Below are 25915 nucleotides of genomic sequence, written 5' to 3'. Positions count from 1 at the left end.
CATAAACAAATTTAAAAATAACCAATGCTGATACAACTGCAATATTTATATCTCTCATTGAGTCATTAACACCGAACGTTCAAGCTCGATATGCGCCAGAACGTTCCAGTACGCAAATAAAATATACGTCACGACTTCAAATATAAAGAGGATCGCTCGCCACTGCATCTCAGTACTGAGAACAAATACGAAAAGACAATGTCGATCTCTCCTTATTTCTTCGACTATGATTTGCCGCGGCGCTGGCCCCGTCGCCTCCTTGAACAGAATTTCGGCCACACGCTATCACCTGAAGACATCTTCGCTACCAGCCCGGTCGTGCCGAGACTCAATAGATTTTGGTGGCCACAAGACTCCAGCACGATTAAAGTAGACAGTGACAAGTGGTCCATAAACATCGATGTTCAACACTTCGCACCGGACGAAATAACAGTAAAGACAGTTGATGGTTTTATTGTGGTCGAGGGTAAACATGAAGAGAAGCAAGACGAACATGGGTACGTGTCACGGCATTTTGTAAGACGCTTCAAGTTACCTGAGGAAATAAATGTTGACGCGATAGTAAGCAGGCTTTCCTCCGATGGTGTGTTAAGTGTGTTAGCCCCAAAAAAAGAAGAAACACAGAAGGGTGAAAGGTCTGTTCCTATCACACATACTGGTCCAGTGAGAAAGGATGTAAAAGAAGATACAAAGGAAGAAAAGAAGGAATAATTTATTTTTACATAGTTTAAGAAATTTTTTAACATGCCGAGATGTATGTAATGAACACACAGCGTCCGATCAGTTTTGTGAGTAAAATAATTGTAAAATTGTGAATTCTCTAAATATTATGACCATCCTGAGTCAGGTTATTGTGAGTATACACAATATGGAAGTCACAAACAAGACTGTTTTTTTATTTACAAAATTATTAGTATGTTTTTTGTATTTTAATGGTAATGGAAATATGTCCATATCTAACTTGTTGGAATTAAAGTTTGATAATCTTAAAGAACGTTTTTACTTTTGAGTGTTTCTTTGATTATTATGAGTTTGTTCTTGGGAATTATAAAAAGATATGAGAAATTAAATTATAATGACGGTATTCTAAACCTAAATACATTTTAGTAAATATCTTAGGAGGTAATATTGTCCTAAGTAACTTTCGGCGCTCTAACAAAATAGTGCTTAAATCAAGTGCGCATTTATAATAATTTATTTCATGAAAACTATATTAATATACACTTAAGAGCCTGAGCTTCCCAATTGAAGTGGTTTCATTACTTTAAGAGGAACAAATATATTTTATGACGTGACAAATAAAAAATTACACACGGTCATTTATTTATTTTGTGTACTAAAACATGTATTAAATTATACATGAAAATATGGCTTTACAAATTTTTCACACATACACATCCCTAATTTTAGATATTAAACAAGCACTAATCTTATTAATAATTTATAAAAAAATTCAATAAAACACTAAATCCATTATTATATACGGATCTTGATTACCTTCATTACATTAAGATTCTGACCAATAAATTCCTATCAATATTATTATACCCACTTCTAAGTTATTTTGTATTTTGCCATTTTTATAACATAGTTAATTATTTTGTGGAAATAAAACAATTTAAAGAACAGAAATTGTTTATTACAAAACAGAAAATTATAATATCAGTCTTACAGAAATGGAATTTCACAAACTTACAAACAAAATCATTATTCAGCTTTGTCGCCGTTCGCCTGATCATTAACCGCCTTCCGAACTGGCCCCGTTTGAGCAATTGGTACGTTTCTTTCACCTTGCACTGCTGGTGGCACCTTCCTAGGAGCAATAACGGTCAGAACGCCATCAGATGACAGACGAGATTCAACCGACTCTGGAACACAGCCCTCCGGCAACGCGTACCGTCTAGTAAACTGACGAGAAATGTATCCATGTTGATCTTTCTTCTCTTCATGCTTTCCTTCTACCACAATGTATCCGTCTGCTGTCTTAACGCTTATCTCCTCAGGAGTGAAATGCTGGACATCCAAATTCACCTGGAATTTGTCTTTGTCGGCTTTGATGCTGGAGCCAAGGTCGCGAGTTGCGGCTGCCAGATGACGCCAGGGTCTGTAGTACTCCCGGAGGGCGAGAGGACCAGCGACAACGCTGAGAAGATCATCCGGAGTCAAACCCAGCCCGAAATGTTGGTCCACCAGACGGTGGGGGCGCAAATCATCCAATAATAAAGGTAATAGAGACATTTTTACTATGCGCAACTTAAGTGCAATATTATGATCAAACCACCGATAAATGACACTGAAAACTCAACTTCCTTTTCGCTTCTGTTTTCAAGATCCAACTGAGAACTGACGCTCTAAGCGCCACAAGCTCACCTTATATGCGAATAATATTCTGGATAGGACTCGAAATTTCGAGATGCGTAGAGGTATTACACCTTTGGTTCAAAGAAAATGAATATATAATGGTAGAAGTTACCTTATATCTTACATTATTATAAAAAGTTGCGTTAACCAATTCTAATGGATTATTATTGGGACCAAACTATTTAAATTTATTTTTAATAAATTTTTAATTATTTTTATTAATTATTACTTTTTTTGGTTAAGAAAATTGGATATACTGTTGTTGTTGTTTTGTATTGTAACATAAATGGATTATTTAACGTTACTTTATTTGTATACTTAGGTATTTCGTAAATATTATTTGTGTAATATTTTTATTTTTAATTGAAATATTTAAAATCATAAAATACATTCAAAATGTAGGTACTGTAATATTTAATATGCTACTATCAATATAAAAGAAGATGGACAATGTAGATACTTTTCGAATATTTTTCGTAAAAAATATATAATATTTAAGTGATCGTAGTTTTTTTTTGTAATTTATAAGCCAAAGGTTTAGGTTTTCTGCAAGTGATGTTCCAGAAAATTCCAGATACTAAGGTGACATCTATAATCGAGTAGCAATAGATTTTAAGAAGTTATTTTTAGATATAACGCCACCTAGTGAAACTTGTACAAACTGATATGATTTTTTAAGAACTAAATTTATGTTTATTTTTCATTATTATTATATAAATTAATCATTTTAAGTCAGTTAGTTAATTATAATTAATATATGATCAGCTAGATTTAAATTTTTAATACCTTATATTCCATACTATAATTATATTTATTTTTTATGATGGCAACCAAATGTAAGTTGGTTGGTTGGGGGTAAATAGATAAGTTGCTATATTATTTTGAGATTAAACTTGCAAAATATTTTGGAAACTTATTGTAAAACACGTTAAAATTATTATTTTCTGCGTAAATGAAATTTAGAAGCAGAAAACTTATTTCTATATAGAACTTTATAAAAATAAAACTTATTAAAGCAGAATATTTTATTTTAAATCCTTATAATATTGTATTTTATAACGTTGCCATATCTTTATTCAAATGAATTTTATATTTTTTTACATTTTCTTAAATTAAATTCAGTCGTTAATTGTGTCGATATTGTGTTGCCATATCAAATAGCTGAAAAATGGCTACACTGCCGATGACGAACGCACCGTCTCCCTCTCCTTGCCTCTTTATCCTTTGGCCCCTGATTGACGAATCCATCGTCGTCTAACTTTGAAGTTGTTTAACTCGTTGTACGAGGACCGTTCACCGCAAGTAGATTTGTTACGTTTTGTATTACAATCGCGTACTTAGGTATTTATTGTGTTTACATGTAATTATTGCATTTGTGACATTGTGAATTTTATTTAATTATTTGCCTATATCATTCAGTTTAATCGGTGTTGTGATTTTTACAGTGTATGTGCAAAGTGCGGATTCCAACAGCGGGTTAGTTGTCGATGTTCAGAATTTAAATAGTGTGATAAATTTCAATAGACGATGGCAGATAATACAAAATTGACTGACGAAGAAAGAGCAGAAATTAGAGAACAATTTTCTCAGGTAAGTGCCTTATACTTATTTATTTTATTGTATTGTTCCGTAATTTTTACCGGTGACTGCACCAGTACAAATCCCTTGTCTTATTAAAAAAAAATCGCTCTTTTTGAATTACGCATGTATGTAGATGATTATCTTCCTTTGCCCTACATGCTTTCAAATTTATTTCTGCTTCTTCGCGTGTGGTCGAAAATAAGTTTATTTCTAAGCTAGATTAAGTAGATAGCTATTTTACTTCTCTATCTTGCGATTACGAGTAAATACAAGTGATTACTTGCCATTATCGATTTACGTCATATTCATTATTATTGATTTAATTATTAAAGGTAATGTGACCTTTGATTATTAATCTTATTGCAATAAAAATTAGAACAATGACCTTTCACGCATAACATTGTATGCAAAATTATTTTTAAACAAATTCATTGACTTATTTTTTCCCTACGTCATCTTAAAATTTGATCTATTGAGTAAAAAAGTGCTTAATTTAAAAAGGCCATATTATAAAAGTTTCTTAAGCTTTAACATAATATAAAAATAGATGTTTAGTGAAATTACTATTTAAGAAAATTAATAAATATATATATTTGAAGCATTGCAAACAAGGACATATGTATTGTAAGCAAACAATATCATGTCAAGGAGACATATGGTACCTGAATACTAAAATACATGGTAATACCAAATTGCCTCTTGTGTAACCGATGACACATGCAGAGAATATTTAATACTCACATATGGCATGACTAAGTATTCTAAACACTGTGTTCGATTTTAAGATCTGAAATCTAACACTTTTGGTCTAAAACATCTATTATAGACCAGTGCCGAAGCCTTCAAAAATAGTAAAAAATGAAAAAAAATTACAGTAGGATGAAACCCATTAGAAATGCAGGGGAATATGATCAAAATGAAAGGAAAAATAAATTACGGTCGATCCGAGTTCGGGAAGTGGGAGGGGGGTGACTTTTAAGGGGGAAAAATTGTTTATCTTGATTTCCGGCGAAACTACCAGTCCTATGGAAAAAAGTTAAAAGGCAAAGTTGTAGGTCATAAAAAGATCTACAACTTTGGTATTTACAATTTTTTCACATAACCTCAAAATTTAGGTGAAAAATTCAAAAAACCAAGTTTTTGGTTTTTTATTTATATCTTTTTTAAAAAGTTTTTTTTTTCTACGAAATTTGGTGAAAACTTACCTTATTATGTCCCAAATATACTGTAATTTATTTGATTAAAAATATTTATTTTTTCGCCTCATTTTAACTTAATATCAAAAAAGCACCCTAATTTTCAATCGAAAATTCTGACGTCAAAATTTCAGCTTTTTTCAAAAAGTTTGGGGGCTTTTTGTTCGTTGAAATATCTACTTTCTGATGGTGTAAAAAAAAATATACATTACTATAGGAAATATTATTAGAAAATGCAAAAAATTTAAAAAACCTCAAATTCGAAAATTTTCTTTTAATTATGTACAATTTTGAGGTATTTATTAAAATTTACACTTTAATTACTCAAAACACGTAAGATTTCATGCTTCATTGATAAACGAAAAAATTGCAAATTAAAATATACTTCTATAATTAACAAACAAATAAGTTAATAAAGTTAATATTTAATAAGACATCTACAATATTTTGAAAAAGTTGTAGAATCTTCTGTGAATAATATTTGTAGATGCCTATTTATTGCTGTTTTAAGATAATTTATTGAATTGAATTTTAGCCCAGTGTAAGTTATTTCATTGAGAAGTGGGGATGGACCTAGGAGGGTCTGGGCCTTACTGCTACCTGCTATTTCGTAGCAGCTGTAAAAACCGTTAGCCAGTATTCGAGATACAGAGTAGTGTACAACATCGTTTTTAAAAATACACCCGCAGGCTGAGTTACTCTAAGTGATTTGTGAGAAATTTACTTTGTTCAAAGAAAAATTCAAAATTCACCAGAGGTCACTCAGGTATATAAATTATCTTAAAACAGCAATAAATAGGCATCTACAAATATTATTCACAGAAGATTCTACAACTTTTTCAAAATATTGTAGATGTCTTATTAAATATTAACTTTATTAACTTATTTGTTTGTTAATTATAGAAGTATATTTTAATTTGCAATTTTTTCGTTTATCAATGAAGCATGAAATCTTACGTTTTTTGAGTAATTAAAGTGTAAATTTTAATAAATACCTCAAAATTGTACATAATTAAAAGAAAATTTTCGAATTTGAGGTTTTTTCAATGTTTTGCATTTTCTAATAATATTTCCTATAGTAATGTATATTTTTTTTTACACCATCAGAAAGTAGATATTTCAACGAACAAAAAGCCCCCAAACTTTTTGAAAAAAGCTGAAATTTTGACGTCAGAATTTTCGATTGAAAATTAGGGTGCTTTTTTGATATTAAGTTAAAATGAGGCGAAAAAATAAATATTTTTAATCAAATAAATTACAGTATATTTGGGACATAATAAGGTAAGTTTTCACCAAATTTCGTAGAAAAAAAAAACTTTTTAAAAAAGATATAAATAAAAAACCAAAAATTTGGTTTTTTGAATTTTTCACCTAAATTTTGAGGTTATGTGAAAAAATTGTAAATACCAAAGTTGTAGATCTTTTTATGACCTACAACTTTGCCATTTAACTTTTTTCCATAGGACTGGTAGTTTCGCCGGAAATCAAGATAAACAATTTTTCCCCCTTAAAAGTCACCCCCCTCCCACTTCCCGAACTCGGATCGACCGTAATTTATTTTTCCTTTCATTTTGATCATATTCCCCTGCATTTCTAATGGGTTTCATCCTACTGTAATTTTTTTTGGTTTCAAAAATTATCGACACTGGTCTATTAATGAAGGATATTATTATTCTAAAACTACAAAGTTTAAAAATTAGGAAATAATCAATAAATATAACAATATATATATTGATTTTTTAATAATAAATAAATTAAAAAATATATATACTTAAGTACTTATATATATTTATTCATTGATTTTTCATGCTAAAAAACAATTGAATAATTAAAAAACCGATTTTATATTCAGAATGTCACATCTCTAATAATTAATAGAAGAGTAGAAATGTAAGGTTGGTTTACAAATTTCAATACATTTCACTAAATTTTAAATCTTTTTTTTAATACTTAGACACAACTCCTGCAGCAAAAATCACTTGCTGGTGTTCCAATCAAGGTCTCCTGAGACACCTTCTAAATCATTAGCAAATATTCAATGTTTAGTAAAAAAATAAATTGAATGTTCTTATTTAAATAGAGCCTTCATTAATTAGTCTTCTGTACATTAATTTGTTTATATTTCAATCTTCAATGTGGTTAAAGATCTACTACCAATATTTAAAATCTGTAATTTATGTATTAGTTGTTATCAGCGTGATTTCCGTGTTTTAATTACAGTAAAAAAGCATCAATTTTTTTTTAGTTGGAACAAATCATCTTTCTACTCCTATTAGAATTTTAAATTAATTAAAGAACTATTTATTATTTCTTACAAAATCTCACAGATATCTAATAAAATGTAAACTAAAGTTGGTCGGTAGGTACTTACTTTTGATTATTTCTTACAATATCTTTTTATAGTAACATATACTATCACACTGGCACTATCCTTATCACTTTATTCATATTTTGGAATAAGGTCAAAAAACTGTACCTCTTTTATGTGTTAAGTGTACAGGTATTAATTTATTCTGTCAATCTAGGGTCAATAACAAAGTTCTATTTTCAATATACCACAAAGCTTATAAAATATTCTCATGACTTTCAACAAGTAAGACTTAGTTGGGTTTGTCTTCATTCAAAACTTAAAATTAAGAGGATCTGCATTTAATTCTAGTAATTAAATCTAAATAATAAATTATTCTCTTGTAAGGGAAAAGAACTGATCACTTTCTTAGGTATATATAAATATACAGATATCTTTGATCTAATTGTAAAATCTAGAATTTGCACACACACATTTCTTCAGTCGCTTCATTCATATAATAAACAGGTTTTTGAATGAAATGCCTAATGGACCATAAAAGTAAGAGGAAGTAATGTTCATATTTATAAGAAAAACTATAATACACACAAATGAAATCCACTTTCACAGTTTATTAGATAATGCACCAAGCGGAACCAAACAAGATAGTTTTACATAAAAAACGCAGAAATCATACAAATATCATCTTGTAACAAATTGATTATCCAATATTTGATTTTATGGTTTATTGTGCTGTTAAATTTATATTCTTTAGCTAATAATAACCACAACATTATTTTCTCTCTGTAATTTAACAGAACATGTTAACTACTGTAAAAATATATTTAAATATTGGCTATAAGATTTACGTCTTTAAGTCTAATTACGTTGTGATGTATAAGCCAGAAATAATAATAAAATACCAACTTTATTTGGCAGTTGATAAAATTTTAATCATTTAAATATGACTAAATTTACAGATTTCTTAAATATTTGGCTTAGCTCAATTTTTTTTGGTCAATCTAGTCTTGAGCAAGGAAACTTCCTGAACGTAGAAAATATGTATTCTGATTTATATCGATGAACAGTTTAATCCGTGAAAAAAATATTGTGATTTCTAAATAAAATTCAAAACTAGGTTCCATTACCAAAAATGCACGTAAAAATGTATAGAAACAAGGTATTAGCCAATTAGAATGTTCTTTTGTGAACGGTCGAGATGTTCGTTCCATTTCAAGAATCCGCAGCATGCCTCCGGCCTTGAAAGTGCCGTCCTTCAAGAAACTCTTTTGCCATTGGATGTCTTTATGAAAGCGCGCCGTCACACACCAGGAGAGACATATCGACATCATTCGAAATTCTGTCCACGTTAAAACGACTCAGACTGAGCCATTTATATTGGGGTAGATTATCGTCACCTGAGAACGTTCTAGATGTAATTTGTCCCATGAGCGCCACTTTGTTTTTTTTTTATAGAACAGGGGGCAAACGGGCAGGAGGCTCACCTGATGTTAAGTGATACCGCCGCCCATGGACACTCTCAAGTGCGTTGCTCGCGAGTGCGTTGCCGGCCTTTTAAGGTTGTATTTTTAACCTTAAAATATGCATATATTTTCATGCCTTTAAATGGTAAATGGAGATAATAATTTCACTTTGAAGTAAATTATAGAGGTAATATTGAAAGGGTCTGGTTTTCGAGGTCACACTTCCGTAATGACTCATTGGTGTAAATAAAATTTACATGACTAAATCTTAAAATTTATTATAGGGAAGTACTTTGTAGGTCACTGCGCCAAGTCAATAACATTTTGATTATGATCTTACTAAGTTTTTATTACCGTAAATATATTAATTACTATGCTTAACTGAGTTTTAAATAAACGTACATGTATATATGGTGCATATTTTTTGTAGTCATACTGTATTAATACAAAAAAGTTAAATATACTTAACTAATTTAAAGTTAATAACAGGTACGACAGTTACGAAGTGTCGAACTGTTAACTATAAAACATCGGTATAATATATGATTATTTATGTTTATAGTATCAGTGGAACATTTACCACAAAATCCTTGATTAAGACCTAAAACCCAACACAAACTTAAACGTTAAAATCAAGAAGATTTTCAACCAAAAATCTTAAAGCCTTATCAAAAGAAATTGCCATCTTCTTGTAATTAGTAGAAAATTATTATTTATCGCTATCTTATAGAAGATATAAGTAATAGTACTTAATAGAGATGAAAATAGTATTTACTCTTTTATGTAACGTTAAAGCGAGATGATTAAGTAGTGTAGATTAAAGACCGTACTTAGAGTCGACTGTAAAATATTTATGGATAATTAATTATATTATTTAAAAAACTGAGTAATTCAGCTAGAAAACTGTTGCCTAATTATCAACTTATCTCAAGAAGCCTGGGATAGTGAGTTTAATTAGATGTTAGTTGTACAATATAAATTTTAAAACTAAGTAATGTAACCCTATTATGAAAAGCTCTCTGTATGTATGACAACTAAAGTTTAATCGGTCGTACCTAAGAAGCATAGATAAAAGCACATAAAAGGAGCAAAATCTCTTTATTGTTAACTTTTGAGTGATATTCAGAATTGTGAGTCAGCACGAACTATGACACCCGTACATTAGATTTTGACATAGGTAGCTGCTGAAGTCTGTAACTATTTAATTCTGTAATATATAAGGTAAAAAAAAGTGCGTGCGCACAAATTACACATGTCAGAAGTGAAACTTCTTTGTAAATTAACTATTACTTAGGTAAAAGCCCCAATAGATGATTATGTCAGTATAATATGATCACTCCGTATTTGTATCTATATTCACACTGTTTAAAGATTGTATACGTGCTAATGATAATACAAATAAATAAACAATCGCTCTATCTCACTTCTTCTCTCGATCTTTCTCACTTGCTTGCTCCCTACTCTCACTCCATCTCTAGTTGCTTCATGCTACGTTCGCCCTGTCTTACTCTATCTCAATAGGTCTTGATCGCTCCCTCTCTCTCTTTTTCGACACTTCCGTTGCATACTTGCGTTACATTTGTAAAAAAAAATTCCCTCCCTCATGCGCCTAAAGAAGTTTCACTTCAACAAAATCTTAAGACGAGATTGATTTACTTAACAAAGCAAACTTGAAACTAGATGTGCAACGACCTTGCTTCGGAATGTCGTCTCGCCTTTGTCCTATCATGACGTAAGATAGTTAATAAGTCGTATCTAGTACAATATCAAAGACACAAAGTACAAGTAAGTTGTAAAAAAAGAAACGTGACTTACTTTAATTACAAACACGCCAATATGCATTACATAAATACCATGTATATAGGCTGGCCACCTTTATCGCTTAAAGAATATCAGAAAGAATTTTGTGACAAAGAAATATCTTATAATTTTAATATCTTAAAATGTTTTTTTAAACATTCAAACACTCTTTACGATAGATTCTCTTTCTGAATTAAGTTGTTTACTGTTTTGTCGACTCTGTTTAGATATATTCTCTATGTATTATATAGTACACATTATATGAATTGAAGACAGCGATAAATTCTAACAATTTTTATAAATCACGGTTATTGTAGTTTAAAAAATCATTAACTGTCAATACTAAACTTTTATATGTAAATTTTTGAAATTCTTGCTCGCACATTATATGCGTATGAGTCAGACTCGTCCTGATTTCTCTTAACATCATTCAATTGGTGACAGAGTGATTAGTACTCTTATATTCCTAGAACAATTGCCCGATAAAATTATTATTTATGACGCTCGTTATGATGTAACATATTGATTTCATACGACCCACTTGTTTAAATCCGACAACTATGTATTGTCTTGGATGTATTTTAGTCGCTTATACACGATTTGTATAGATAAAATGACATTATTTCAGGTATGAATATCCTAAATAGAAAATACTAAAACAAGACGGGATTTTTATCTTTTTTCATAGTGCGAGCCGACATTCAATGTCAAAACATAGGATTGTCACACACCTTCGAATAAAGTGAACATAAAATAATTGTGTTCAAAGGTATCTTCTATTCTTACTTTCGAAATTCAAATCATAAATTTATACTTCATCAGTATATTTAATTTAAATTTCGAATAGATTTGCTGTGTCCAGTGATAGAAAGGGTTGAACTATTAAAGAAGGGTTCAGCCGTGTCATGCAAATGCCCACTGTCCATTTCTAGTTAATTCAGTTTCGTAGACAAGGGGTAAAACTAACAAATCAATACATTATGAAAGGGTTCTCTCCCCGCTTTTGATGAGTATGGAAATTGTGGACGCACTAACAGTACAGAATCAACTGTTGATGACAAGTAGCTTATTTGAAATATTTCTCTCCATAATCGCTATTATAGTGGCTGGTTTCTGAATTTAACGCATTCTGAATTTACGTCTATGGTTTACGCCAGTTTTTTGTAAATGTTTATTATCTCTGAATAAGTTATATATAAAATAATTGAACTTAATTTACGTTTATAAATAATAAGTTTTAAACAATGACATAACACCATCATCAAGTATTAAATAACTACATATATTTGTATGTATTGATTACAAAGACAATGTTCATAGTATTATCTTTTATTAACATAACTTTTACACATTTAAAGAAAAACACTTTTTTAACGGATTGAAGTTTAATGTATTAAGTATTGTAAACTTATAATTATTTAAACATAATTTAAAATTTAACCGACGTATAAAATTATGTTTAAATAATATGTAATTATAAGTTTAATTTAATAATACATAACTTCGATCCGTTATAAAAGTGTTTTTCTTTAAAGACAATGCTCATTAATTTATTTATATAAAAATATTAGGCAATGTTTGGAATGACACTGCCATAAATCCTTTAACAATGCTTTTCCAAATGGTTATAAACCTAAGTTTGATTATGAACCTTTCATATTCACATCTTTGCTCCGAACCCGTTTGATTTGACACCACGTTCCAATTCGGTCCACAAACTAAGAAAGTATGCTTGCACACAACAGAGCAGGTCGTTTTAACATTGATAGCGGTTTTATTTCGTTTAAAAATAATAAAACAATCGAGCAACAGTCCTGATTCTCTTTCCAAGATACCAGGTAGGCATAACTCTATAGGTAGGTACAAAGAGTTGAACCGTGAACGCACACACGCACAAAGTTGTACGCATTACGCAGGTCAACAGTCGGTGACTCACGCACTGGATCCTTCAAACGATATTTACTTTTATATATAATTTGTGTCTTTGTGTATTGATTGTATTGTAAAAAGCATTTATGAATCAATAGACAGTGCCTGTTAGCTAGTTATCTTTATTCTGAAATATTAAGTATTTCATCATCAGTATCTAATTGAACTATCCGACAAATCAAGAATAGATCTGATAATTATTATTAATACATTATCAATGAATTATGATCTTGGCTTACTTTCCTTAGTCATAAAGTTATACCTAAGTAGGTAAGTACTACATCGAATTGAAATTTTATAACTGAATGCAGCGGGTATTAAGTACAGATTGGGCCAAAATTGGCGAAATAGTAAACGCATTGCTTTCTAAATGCAAAATATATAGATAAGATATTGTAGATAAACGAATTGCGTCTTGGATAAGAAACAGATGATAACGCGTTGTATAATGTTTTTTTTATATAAAATCCCGCTATTCCCGTTATCCATAATAAATCAAACGTTACTTCATTACAGCAACATAGAGGTACACAGAACGTTATTAAACGATTAATTACGATTTCAATTGCGGACGCACTGTCGATATGTTGAAATTCGTCATCCTGACAATTGTAATGAATTTTTTAACAAGATTTTTTAGTCTCAATTTTTTGCAACAAACATTTGCAATGGAGGCTCGAATTGGGCGCTTCTTTCACACTATTCATAACATAACTGTTAATTAATTAAATCGTTTATCACACGTATGAATGCTTTAATTTGCACACAAAGAAATCTGTTCGCAAATACATCGTACACGTCAAGTTTCGCACGAATTAAAATGGCGAAAGATAAACTAGGTATTAGATTGACATAAGTGGAATGCTTGAAATGAAACGTTATTTTAATATAGCTTACATTTGTTATTCTATCATCAAATGTATTTTAGACACAAAACGTGTATGTATAGTACTGACGCATGGGCAGACAAGCAAAATCAGGCAAGTAAGTGATGAGCCTACTTAAAATGTTACAATTATTATTTCAGCCTCTTATCGCAATCGTATTACATATCAAATGCTCGACCACTTAAAAGCACCCAGGTCTGCCAGACGTGATACAAACCCCTTTTATATTAAACTGAGTTGTAAAATCAACAAAGGCCTACCAGTCTGACTAGTTTGTAACCCGACCGTACGTAAACTCGTGTCACTGCGGAAACCGCGCACGTGCGCCGGCGCAGTTTTCGCCACAAATAGCCCGAAGTAATAGTACCATAGTTTGTTTATTGCATCTGCACTTCGGTATGTAACGGAACTTGTGTATACGTACCTAATTCCTTTTATATATACACATGATAACCTTGTTCAAATATTTACAAAGTAGGATCTACCGAGTGCAGTCGGCAACTAACTCGCTACGCTTTTAATCAAAGTTGTTGATTTATGTAGGAGAGAACTTCTATAGATTATATCTCTTTAGTAAGTATTTGTTTTTTAACCTGTGCTGATTGAAGTCGGTGTTCACGATTGTCAGACGTCAAGATGTCAGTGTCAAATCCTTCCTTTTATCTCTGTCGTCTGTGACGTAACAATTTTTAATTAAAATAAGTTCTAAACCAGGAAATTTGCCCAATTTTCCAATTCCCAAATACTTGTGATGTCTTTTTAAAAGGCATTTGTAGAAACAAGTCTTGAGATTATTCAATAAGAATTTTATGCAGTATCATCTATACTGTAATAACTTTTAAGTACTAAGCTGTCTTCATTCCACGCTTCTAAATTAAAATAACCATTTACTCTTATTCGCGTTCAATGAATAAGGAATTATCTACAGCTGGTAATCATTGCGTTAAATCTGCAGCAATTTATCTCCATGTGAATTTCTTAATAAAACTTATCATTGAATAGAAATGTATAAAACTTTATCTGTCTAGTGAGAAATGGACGGATCGATGTTTGTAATCCTTCAAATTAAATCTATTTTATTATGAACGTCAATATAAAATTTAAAGGTCTATTTTAATCGCCAAGTTATTTGTTTACAAGGAAATTGTATGGACAACAATTGACCATATTTATCCTGCACCATGCTGGATATATTGAAATAATGATTCAATAAAAAAAAATTAGACATTACAAATTACTGTTATAGACTCGTAAATTACTTTCATATTTTTATTAGTTTTATTTTAACCTAATGAATTAGTTATTACAAAAGACGTCTAAATCAAGGTAACTATGGTAACAATAATCTAAAGTTCACGTTTAATATTATTATTAAAGTAATAGTAATTGTCAGCCCAAAATAACTATACGCTCTTGTCTTTGTCCAACATGTCATGTATTGGTAATAAAAGCGATCCATTTAATTAACTTAACAGTGCCGGTAGTCGGTCTAATGTTACAAAATTTATTCACTATTTAATTCCATGCGAGTAATTAATATTAATACAATTATTATGTTACATTACTATGTAACATAATTTATATTGGTTAAGTTACCAATATACATAAATACTTAGTATTAATACAGAATACATGCGAAAGTTTGTGAAGATATGGTATTGTTTGAATCAGCCTAAAAATTTATATTCGACGAGATACGTAAAATAACGTATCTCGTTCCGAGTATATGTTTTTTTTTGTAATGAGTTCTTTAAACGTTAAAGTAATGTTAACTCTGCTTTGCCAATTCAAAAGTGGAATATTTTATATCAATAAAGGCTCATTGTTATACTGAATCAGACATTCTATTTTTAGCTGATACAGTATGTTATATGTACTATTTATTATACTTATTTATCACTTATAACTCACACACGCTAATATTTGCCAACCACAAGTTATTTGTAGAAAAGAACTTTAACGATTTATAGATTTACTTTTTATTGCTTTTTTGTTAATCTACGCCTCGATGAAATTACGATTTATTTTTTCACGTAGGTAATCATTATAAGAGAAATTTAAAAATATAAATAAATAGTTATTAAACTTTAGCTTTAAAAGTTCTCCAGTTTTACGAGGATACAAGGGAAATGAAAAGCTCGCGGTTTCTGCTAGAATAAAAATCCTTTGTTTGGGATTAACTTCCGTTTAACAATGGACCTACAAGAATATATTTTCTAGGTTTAAGTAATATTTGTACAGTGGTAAAGAACTTATAACTTATAAAAGCCATAAATAATTTAACGTTATTTATTTTACCAAAGACTTGAAGCGTTGACTCGAATTCACAACAACTTGGCAGTAGGTTGCCTAGGTAATCATAAAAAAAAATATAAGAACAGAAGTATCATACATATAATAAATACATACCATATAGGTTAAGAATATTTTAAATACTGTATATCTGTGCCTTGGAAAAAAATAACATATATCAGTACAAATTGGAGAAAAGGCAAAATTTACTTATTAGATATATTTGTAACAGCATTTTCATTCGGTTGCAAATGAAACAAAACTGCAATTGCCACACCTTAGTTTACGAATGCTTCGCACGTGGCGTATCGGATTTCCATCAAATGTACGAACGCGAAAACAGAATTCAACTACTACTTATATAACGTACTTTGTTATTACCATCTTATTGGTATTTTAATCCAATCATACTGTTCGCTACAAGTGTAATCTCAACAACGATTTATATGATATGTATCTATATATGGCATAGCAAGGTAGTGTAAGAACGTCATTCGTATATTAATACATGTATATAGAGAGACATAGAAACAATTGGGGGAGGCCTATGTCGACAGACAACCTGACCAAAGCGGTTGAGAATAAATTATTATTTTCGCTATATATATAGATTTAAGAATATTAGTGTTTGATAAGAATAGCATTTAAGTTAAATGGTCAGCGAATAAAGGGCTTTTATTTTTATTATTATTATATTACAATATTGTAGGTTCCTGTAGTATACCTGAATGCTGGCAGTATTTTCTCCCTGTATTGCGATACTTATTCGTTGAGCGAGGCAACACCAGCTCTTTGGTCTCTGTAATCTAACAAGCATCAACTTAAATATTTAATTGGCGACTGTGCACTTGAACAAGTCCAAGACTTTTTACTCCAAAGTAAACAAAAAGTAGGAGGTTATATTCTCATATTTGACACAATTCAGACTTTCCGCCTGCTGTTTTTTCTCGTTTGGTTATCGGTCATCACCTGACTGAACCAAAGTTTTACTATTACTGATAATATACGTTGTTTCTTTTTTTATCATATTTTATAGTTCGGACCGAGAACTAACAGTAAACAGTGTAGGCAAGTAAGACACGCCTTATACTCATCTGCCTCTTTTCACCACAGCGTAATCACAATTTAACAGAAAGAGACGAGAGTACTTAATAAGGAGTGCAAATAGAATGATAAAAGTTGTATTATTTTAAGTTAATATAGAGCACGGCCTTCTTTTCTTGTTAAAGTGAGATTAATAAACATTTTAATCCGGTTAAACACTTCTAAGCATGATTCTTTTGCGCTTAACATTATATATTCATACGTCTTATCCGTGTTTTAGTTGAATAACCTTTACTTTTTCTTGACATTTGAGGGAAAAGTCAAGGCTTTTCAATTTATTCTTAAAAAGCTTTCGCCTCGCGGCTTCGAGCCGTATTCATTTCTAACCTTATATATTAGAACTTTAAAATTGCTTTATAACTGACATATTTAGTGCATAAATCTCCTTGGAAAGGCTTTTCTAATTAAAGCTTTAATAAATTAAAGTAAACCTAACCTGTCACTAGAAAATCTTATTCAAAATAAAGGTCTCAAATCCATAAATCGGAATGATATTTTGTCCTTATTCTCGTCTTTTGAAAATAAAGGAATAGTTTAATAAGACCGCTAATGTCCTATTTTGTCGTTCAACTGGAAACAAAAGAACGTGACAAAACATTATTTAGTCAGTAGAAAAGCCCATATTACATTTTGTTAGATGCTGACTCCTTTATAAATTTATTTTAAAAGTTTCTTCCAAATTTTATTACACTGGAACTTTACAATATACCACAACTAAGCGTTATTTTAGGCCGCTTTAGCCGCGCATCACTTCTATGTGAAACCAGGTACCCGCTGAAGTATTTCCGAATTCCATTTATAAAATAAAATGCCGACAAGAGAGAGAGAGAGTGAGTGAGAGTCTCCATGGGCGGCGATATTAATTACCACATGTGTATCCTGTCGTTTGTTTGTTCTATAAAAAGCTATTTATTAAGACATTTATAATAGACATAATATATCCCTGGCTTGGTTAGGGATCTAATAGGCCAAACTGACCAATGGTACCGCCGTGTGTGAAGAAAGTTGAGGAATGTTAATACACATATCGAGTAATTCGATCTATCTTGAGATCGGAATTAATAGCGTGCGAACATGCACAACTACCGCTGTTCCCATGCTCTGTTTCCCAACGTGTTATTGTACACTCTGACCTGATACGCTTTTCATTGCTTTTATGTCCAATTTTCTAGAGTGGAACAGCACTAGCTGACTTGTCATTTTAAGACTTGATCTTCATTTGTTTACTTAATTATAATAAACAGGTTTCTAAAATCTTTAAAACGGGTAATTCCAATACTATGATTAGATAGAGACTTTTTCACTGTATCTGTCTTCTGCGGTCATGACCACTCTCAATACAGCGTAGACTAATCCGCCTAAATAATATTATCATTAAATTTTTATATAGTCTGCAACTGTTCATAACTAGATAAAGACACCCCTGTTTAGGTGAGGAACTAAAACTTTAAGTAATATAAAATTGCATAACAATTTATTTTATAGTGTAAATACTGGTAAATTCAAAATGCTTTTCTTATTTCCTCATATTAACTCAGCTGACGTTATTTGAAGAACAAAGAGGAGTATTAACCATAATTATACAGTGACAACATTCCTGACCACACTTCTGTATAAGGCATACGACGCAGTTGATAAAAAACAAACGACAAATATGGCTTTAAAATGACATAAGATACTTAATGAATATTTTATAAATTATTATCAAATACTGGTAATAAAGCAATGTTGTTTAAAATGATGATTCAAATACATTAGCCTCCTGTGCCTGACACACACACAACTTTTTGGGTCTAAGCCAATCAGGATTCCTCACTATGTTTTCCTTCACCAATCGAGCTAAGTCTGTTGGTGCACAGCCAGGAATCGAACCTACGACTTCAGGAATGAGAGTCGCACGCTGAAGCCAGTAGCCCATCTCTGCACTGAATTACTAAAATATTCTTAACAATTGTAATTAATTAATTTTACCTCCAGTTTTGAAAACCAGACTTTGACAGTTGTTTATTTGGGTCATTCTCAATATGGTATTATCAATTAACCAATTAAATCAAGTCCAACACCAAGCCATTGTATAAATGAGCAATTACTTAATAAATTGCATATTTTAATACATAAATTAATTTTTTCTTTGTAATACATATCCAGTGGCGCCACAACATTTATGGGTCTTGGCCTTCTCCACAATTATCCTTTACTGGTCTCCCTTGGCGTCTTCTAGGTGAACTTTCTGTCCATATTTAAACCGTCCTCGACGCAACTTTTCTATTTTTTTTTCTGAGTGTGCCTCTAGTTTTTTGTGTTTTTTTTAAAATCTACTGAGGCACTGTATATACGACCCATTAATTAAACTAACATGCAACTTTGAATAGAGATAGCGATGCGACGATTTTGTATGCAAATTTGATGTTTGTTCGTTTCGCCTCTCCTTTAAACTTCCAGTATAGCCGGTTCCCTTTTTATCTACTGCCTTCCCTCCACCCATGCCGGGTCATCTGTCCACCTAGTGGGAGGCCGTCCATGGCTTAGCCGACTGGTTCTAGGCCATTCGGGTACGTTCTTGGCCCATTGGCCATCCGTTCTTCGAGAAATCTGTCCTACCAAGTTTGATAAAGTTTTCCAATATCCGTACTGAACCTTTATCTTGTGATACAGATACTTATTTTTGATTGCTAGATTGCGGTATTGGGAGTTTAAAACGATTTAGATTTTAGTGAAAATTCGTGTTTCATTTCCACATTTGTACTTGTATAGGTATGAATGTCTCAGAAACGGATATGAATAACAATTGTACTCCGGCTCCTATATCAAGCATCCTTATTCACTTAACCTTTGATCACAGACTTTGACTGTCAGGATACCGCCTTCGCATAACCACGGAGAGTAACCAATAGAACACACGCAACCAAAATAACGTATAAACCGGACAATAATATCGAGGCACAGTACAGATTCATAAAGCTTCAGATATTATATATTAAAAAAAAATCATTTGAAAATTGGCTATTATTTATTTGATATGCTCTTTATATCTTGTACAAATGTATAATAATAATGTATGTGGACTGTAATTTACTTTTACTAATAGTCTTATGACACAGTGTGTTGGAAAACAATCAAGTATTTCAGTTGATACGGTATAATAACTGATAAGTTTGTTTACAACTTATTGCAATTATATTTGTAAAGAGAGGTGCGATACTCACAATTAATAAAATAAATCTATTAGATTTAGTTTTTATGAATTTCTGACCACTTAATATATACGCTCTATTGAATTTTATATGTCTAAGTACCAATGTGTTATTATCATGTATTTAAACAAAAACGCTCTGAAATAAACCTTAAATTAATTTTGTACTATCGTTCAAGTATACAAGTAGTTTTCCAATTTTAAATACGCAATATTCAAACGCATGTTTAATACTCTTGCGCATAGCAAAACGCTTTATCGGCATACGGCCAGTGATATTGTGGCATTTCATTAATATTACTACAATTTGATTATGAATGAGTTCGCTGTTTCTTTACGCTTTGTTAAGCAGTTTCCTCTGGAATATTCTCTATAAAATGTAACATAACGTTATGATTGTACCAGTATTTTCAATGCATCGGAGCCGGCACGTTTTCTTGTTTAATTGACATTTTATAGATTACACCTAAAATTACTTGCACTTATACTTGTATACCCACTTTACCGCAGAACTTAGATTAAAGAAGCAAAATATCTTGAAAATATTATAATAAATTGGATATGAGTTGTGGTTAGGCTATAAAACTAATGGCAGTTCATGCGGTATGACATGAGGGAACCCTCTACCCCCATAAAAAGCCCTTTTAAATAAAACTTAATATCATAAGTAGTACTGTGTCATAGTAAACGCTCAATATAAATGGTACAATTAAAAGAAAAGAATGAGGTTTGGTTAAAAATGATACCAGGTATCTTTACGAAGATTTTATTAAAAAATAAAAGTAAAACAACGATTTTGATGCTATTTACAATACACAGACTATTAGAAAATTTTCCGATTCAGGTAATTTCAAGAAATGCGTCACTATTTATCGCTATTTTACTTACGCAAATGAAACCACAAGTTGATTTATATTCTCTTGTGTGGCTTCCTAGTATTCCCCTAGACAACACGATACTAACGCCGAGGGACGATGACTCAGGGGATTTAGAACGTCATGTTATCCTACATGGAGAATATCATATTTGTTTAAATTTAAAACATAATTTAGTAATTAAATAAATAATTTATAACCTTTAAGAGCTTAGTTTGCCACTTCGGTCCGTTCTATTCCGGTGATCCAATAAAATACATAAATCAAATTTCTTTGAACTACCAATGTTGTCGCCTCTAATTTGGAAGAAGCGAATATAGTCAAATTTATATTTAAAAAATATAGACAACAGAATAGGAACGATGAAATTGTGTATAGAAAATATATTTTCGAACGGTACAAGTGTTACAATTAAACTAACAGCGTATTAACGAATGTACGATCTAGAAAAGATTTAGCGTACGAGAGCACGTCACAAGAACATTAAAATCAATTTTGCCGTTGTGGGTCATTGAACCCCTAATCGCAAGGTCCTCGACCACAACATTTAAGGCGTGCACTGCGCACCGAATAAAAATTGCATGTTTTTGGAGCGTTTCCAAATTGTGTACCATCTGTTCGACATGTCACAATTGATGGCCATTTATGAATATGGACTGGGTTATTGGTTAACTAATACACACCATGTCAGGATTTGTGAATTCGTTTTAATTTTGTGTTGTTATACAAAATTTAAATCTAATTCGAAATTTAAACATGTGTATATTTTTTTATTTTGAACCCAGAATGCCACGGGAAAGCCTTGTTCGATATTATTTACGCGCAGTATCAATTGACAAGATCGTGTGTCCCACGAGAAATCTTGTGTTAGTGGCATTAAAACTTACGGTGATTGAACTTTTAAAGATCCTGCACTTAAGATTGGACTTTCAATTGATCCATTGTTTAAACCTGAACGCTTCTATAATATATTATACATACTATATAGAAATAGCTTTTATATTATTGTTATTACGAAGTTATAGTCTGTGGAATTAATGTAGTTCGAAAACGAATAAGACAGAGTTTCCATTGTACCCCAAAGGCTGTCTGTGCAACAACTCTAGCTACTGGATATTTTTTATCATTTATGTAAGAAATAATTGGAGATGTAAAAAACAATATTCTATACTTAATACTCATAGTCACATACACATACAAAATTATATCTACAATAAACACTAGAATGTCCACTGATTTGTTGATTTGTTTGTATGAAAGATAACTTAAAAACAATTGATAAAACAGTGCTAAGTGGTTGCCTGGAAGAAATCGCACGAAAGCGATATGGCCGCCAGTTGGCCTTCTTTTCATTTTTATGTTCAATTTTTATATTGTAATGTAACGAAGTGTTAATAAATAAATAAAACGCCCAGTCTTGACAGCAACAATTGTATTTATTACATTTCTTTAATCTCTTAGTTTTACATAAGTGTAGACCTACCCATATAATATAATTTAAATCCTCAAAGATTTGGCACACGACTAAAGAACCGTGTAATCTAATACTGAAGTCTGCTTAATGTAGTCCTACAGGGCTTTAAGCGACTTTAGTATTAAGTAGGATTATTACTATATTTATTCAGATACCAGATATAAGTAAATTTCATTAATATAAAAATTATTGCATAAAAAAATTTGGTATACACTCTTTAGTACTAAGTCAAAAGCTTAGAACCATTTTCAGTTTAAAAATAGAGTTTTAGTTTTTATTATTAAAATAAATCTAGTACTAAGTAATAGACATTACATACAATATAACCCACGCAAACATGCGTCAACAGAGTATATGTTAATTATAAAGGAAAAAAATATTCACCGAACAAGTACATAACGCTGGGTTATATAAATACATAGAAGTGTGAATCATAGTATTAGTCATCGTGATATAATATGAGCTTTGGTTCATGCAAATTTAAACGTTTAAATACACATACGTTTTATATTATATCTTAGTCATGGTCAAAAAATATGGCGGTTCAGATATTATTATCACTACATACTTAGTATAAAACAAAGTCGCTTTCTCTGTCCCTATGTCCCTTTGTATGCTTAAATCTTTGAAACTACGCAACGGATTTTGATTCGGTTTCCTTTAATAGATAGAGTGATTCAAGAGGAAGGTATTATATGTATAATAACATCCATTAAATAGTGGAGAAGTACTGTTATTATTGTGGTTTCTAATGTGATGTCGTAAATAATTACATTTTTTCCGCTTACATTGCAAACGCAGGCTGAACCCTACGAGTTTTATCAAAATAATGTGCTATAACTATTGTACACATTGAAAAGGTCTACAGAAAAGTCCGTTATGGTATATGTCTATCTCTTATGGATAACCCACAGTTTTACATACAACGTTCACAGATTTTCTGTGGTGTATTTAGTATAAGCATTGCACCCGTGCGAAGCCGTACTTCAATAAATTTCTGTTACTTACCAAATATACAGTACGATATTCTTAATCTACATAGTAATAGTAATAATTAAAAATGGATAAATAGAAAATAAAACAAAGTTTGGTCCCTGTGGCAGTGTACCTTTTATACTACATTTCCTCGTTGCATTGTGATTCCTATTCGTTGTGCGGGGAAAGTACCAGCTCTAGGGTCACCAGAGTATCTACCAGGTGCCGACTTAAATCTTTAATTAGCGCCTGTGTTCTTAAACGCCACGGCCCTAGAGACTTCTGCAAAGGGAACAAATTAAAGTTGTAGTGAAAGAATAATAATAAGACCCATAGTAGTTAAGCATTTCGAAAGGTATTTATATATGATACATATTATATCTAAATGTGTATACATAATTTCAGATTTTTTGTAAATATAATACAAAAATTTGTTAACAGAAATAAGTACTTACACTACAAATTATATTTTGCTAATCATAATATCTATACGCAAATAAGTTACTTATACCTCCGACGACGATAGTCGGGGAATTAGACAAAGAATTTTTATTAACTATATTTACACATACATATTATATTAAAGAATGGTGTGACTGTGTTCTGGTGTGTTATCATATAAGTTCGATCTGTTAAGTGCTGTATAAAAATTAAATCGAGATATGATAGAAAATTATAAACAAATAGTATTTTTCTTTAATTTGTAGTATTTTTATTACATGAAATAGAATTAGATAAATACTATTCCTAATTAAAGAAGTCTGCCGTATCTTACATAATATTGTTCTTCACGGTCTGGTGGTATATGGCACAGATTTGTATAAATTAAACATTATTATTGACCTTGCACCTATATTTCAACAGACTATATTGAATTTTATGAATATATTCATATTTTTCACTTTCCGTTTTATATACATCGGACAAGTTTAGGAAAAAAACCTGTCAAAAGCACTCTCTATATAGAACGACATGATGCATTTATAAAGGGATTCTTCGGCCGGGATAACTTGGCTGTTATCTCCATCATTCTTAATTAATCGCATGTAGTTTAGTGTATTTTTAACAAACCTACACTGTTTGACGCGGACATTTTTAACGTCATAATACTTTGTCAACTAAACCTTGGAAAGAGAGACATAGGACGACAAAAGAAAAGACGGACAGATGACGTAATAGAATTAGCGGGTAAAACTGGATAAATATTTCTGAAAACAAAAATAAATGGGGGTGTCTTAAAAAGTACTAAAACAGTAGTAAATACATTTTTAGAAGTTTTAGAGCAACAAATATATATACTTATAGTAAGAAATGTAAACTTTACTAATAATAGTTATATTGCATTATTTATTAAAAAAGCCATAATAAATAGTTTGTCGAACGCGTGGTTGAAATACTTTAATACTACAGTCACTACGCTATAATCAAAGTATTATTACCGTATAATATTTTTCTGTTGAGATTCAATCTGGTAGATTCAATCAATATAATATCTGGTATGGAACTAAATCTTTACATTCGCTTTTTTATTTCCCATCCCGATCCCAATGCTACTATTAATACATTAAAGTAACTACTGTTTTTCAAATACAAGGGTCACACTTTGGGCTTTCTTATTAACTTTCTTTTCCGTATGTCAAAATGATATTGAATGTTACCAGTCTGGTGTCGATTCTAAATATCACTCTGAGTACACATTTAGTTCCATTCTCGGGGATTTTTTTACAGGGAAATTGAATTTGAAAATTAAACTGAAATCTATCATTAGCCACAAGTAATAATATAATTATGTTTTGCGAAATTAATAATGATGATTCAGTGCTATAACCGTAACACACTAAACGCGTTAAAACAATTAAGAAAACATTTATACAATGCCGATGAACAATACATATTTACCTAATATTGGTACGTTACGTTATTTAATAACATTAAGTCATTATAGAAACGAATTTGTTTAATCGACTTTGTAAATATTTTTGACTATACTCAGATATGTACCGCGATTAAGAAATATTTGAAAGTACAGTAATACCCCGGACTTACGCGATAGGTGGGACTGAGCGCAATCCGCGTAAGTCGAATTCGCGTAAGTCGGGGTACAATTTTGCATATAAAAACATACAAAGTATGTTTAATTGGGACTGGAGACTAAATAAAACAATAATTTCGGAAATACTTACGTCGGGGTATTACTGTAATGTTTTCAAATTATAATTATCTGGATAATTAAATAATATAATAGCACACATTCTAGTATATTAAAATTATCTATCTATAATTGAAGCAAGTCATTATATTCCATGAATCGTTACTTAAAGATAAAATTTTTCAGCAGAAGTTGCGAATTTATAATATTTTGTTTTAATTGTAAATTCTTGAAATTAATTTATGTTGCAAAACGGTCACATTAATAACCATAGGTCCATTTAAAACACATCCGCGGGAACATCCCGAGTTCGGACTTTACGACAAGA

The 25915-nt window shown here is 30.9% G+C and overlaps 3 protein-coding genes across 5 annotated transcripts in view; 2 read left to right on the top strand and 1 right to left on the bottom strand.

Moving 5' to 3' along the window:
- Window positions 1–150: 150 nt before the first annotated feature.
- LOC110998972 (protein lethal(2)essential for life-like) lies at window positions 151–1319 on the top strand. The gene has a single exon (XM_022267797.2). It carries the CDS (start codon window positions 199–201, stop codon window positions 709–711), a length of 513 nt encoding a protein of 170 aa, XP_022123489.1. The 5' UTR covers window positions 151–198; the 3' UTR covers window positions 712–1319.
- Window positions 1320–1623: 304 nt separating this feature from the next.
- LOC110998971 (protein lethal(2)essential for life) lies at window positions 1624–2365 on the bottom strand. The gene has a single exon (XM_022267796.2). It carries the CDS (start codon window positions 2236–2238, stop codon window positions 1708–1710), a length of 531 nt encoding a protein of 176 aa, XP_022123488.1. The 5' UTR covers window positions 2239–2365; the 3' UTR covers window positions 1624–1707.
- A 1197-nt stretch (window positions 2366–3562) lies between these two features.
- The window catches only part of LOC110998992 (plastin-2), a 37328-nt gene continuing 14975 nt past the window's right edge, over window positions 3563–25915 (top strand). The window contains exons 1-2 of one of the 3 annotated variants that reach the window (XM_022267825.2): window positions 3563–3702; window positions 3807–3951. In XM_022267825.2, the coding sequence (XP_022123517.1) occupies window positions 3889–3951 (63 nt within the window). In that variant the 5' untranslated portion in view covers window positions 3563–3702; window positions 3807–3888. Of the gene's footprint in view, window positions 3952–25915 lie in introns of all 3 variants that reach the window. The other 2 variants (XM_022267826.2, XM_045630655.1) reach the window with 2 other exon arrangements.

The sequence above is a fragment of the Pieris rapae genome, chromosome 13 (genome assembly GCF_905147795.1).
Source record: "Pieris rapae chromosome 13, ilPieRapa1.1, whole genome shotgun sequence".
Classification (NCBI taxonomy): Eukaryota; Metazoa; Arthropoda; class Insecta; order Lepidoptera; family Pieridae; genus Pieris; species Pieris rapae.
This window is presented reverse-complemented; position numbering and strand designations above follow the sequence as displayed.

Coding starts and splice junctions, on each gene's coding strand:
- LOC110998971 (XM_022267796.2), bottom strand. CDS start 2,238: ATGTCTCTATTACCTTTATTATTGGATGATTTGCGCCCCCACCGTCTG.
- LOC110998972 (XM_022267797.2), top strand. CDS start 199: ATGTCGATCTCTCCTTATTTCTTCGACTATGATTTGCCGCGGCGCTGG.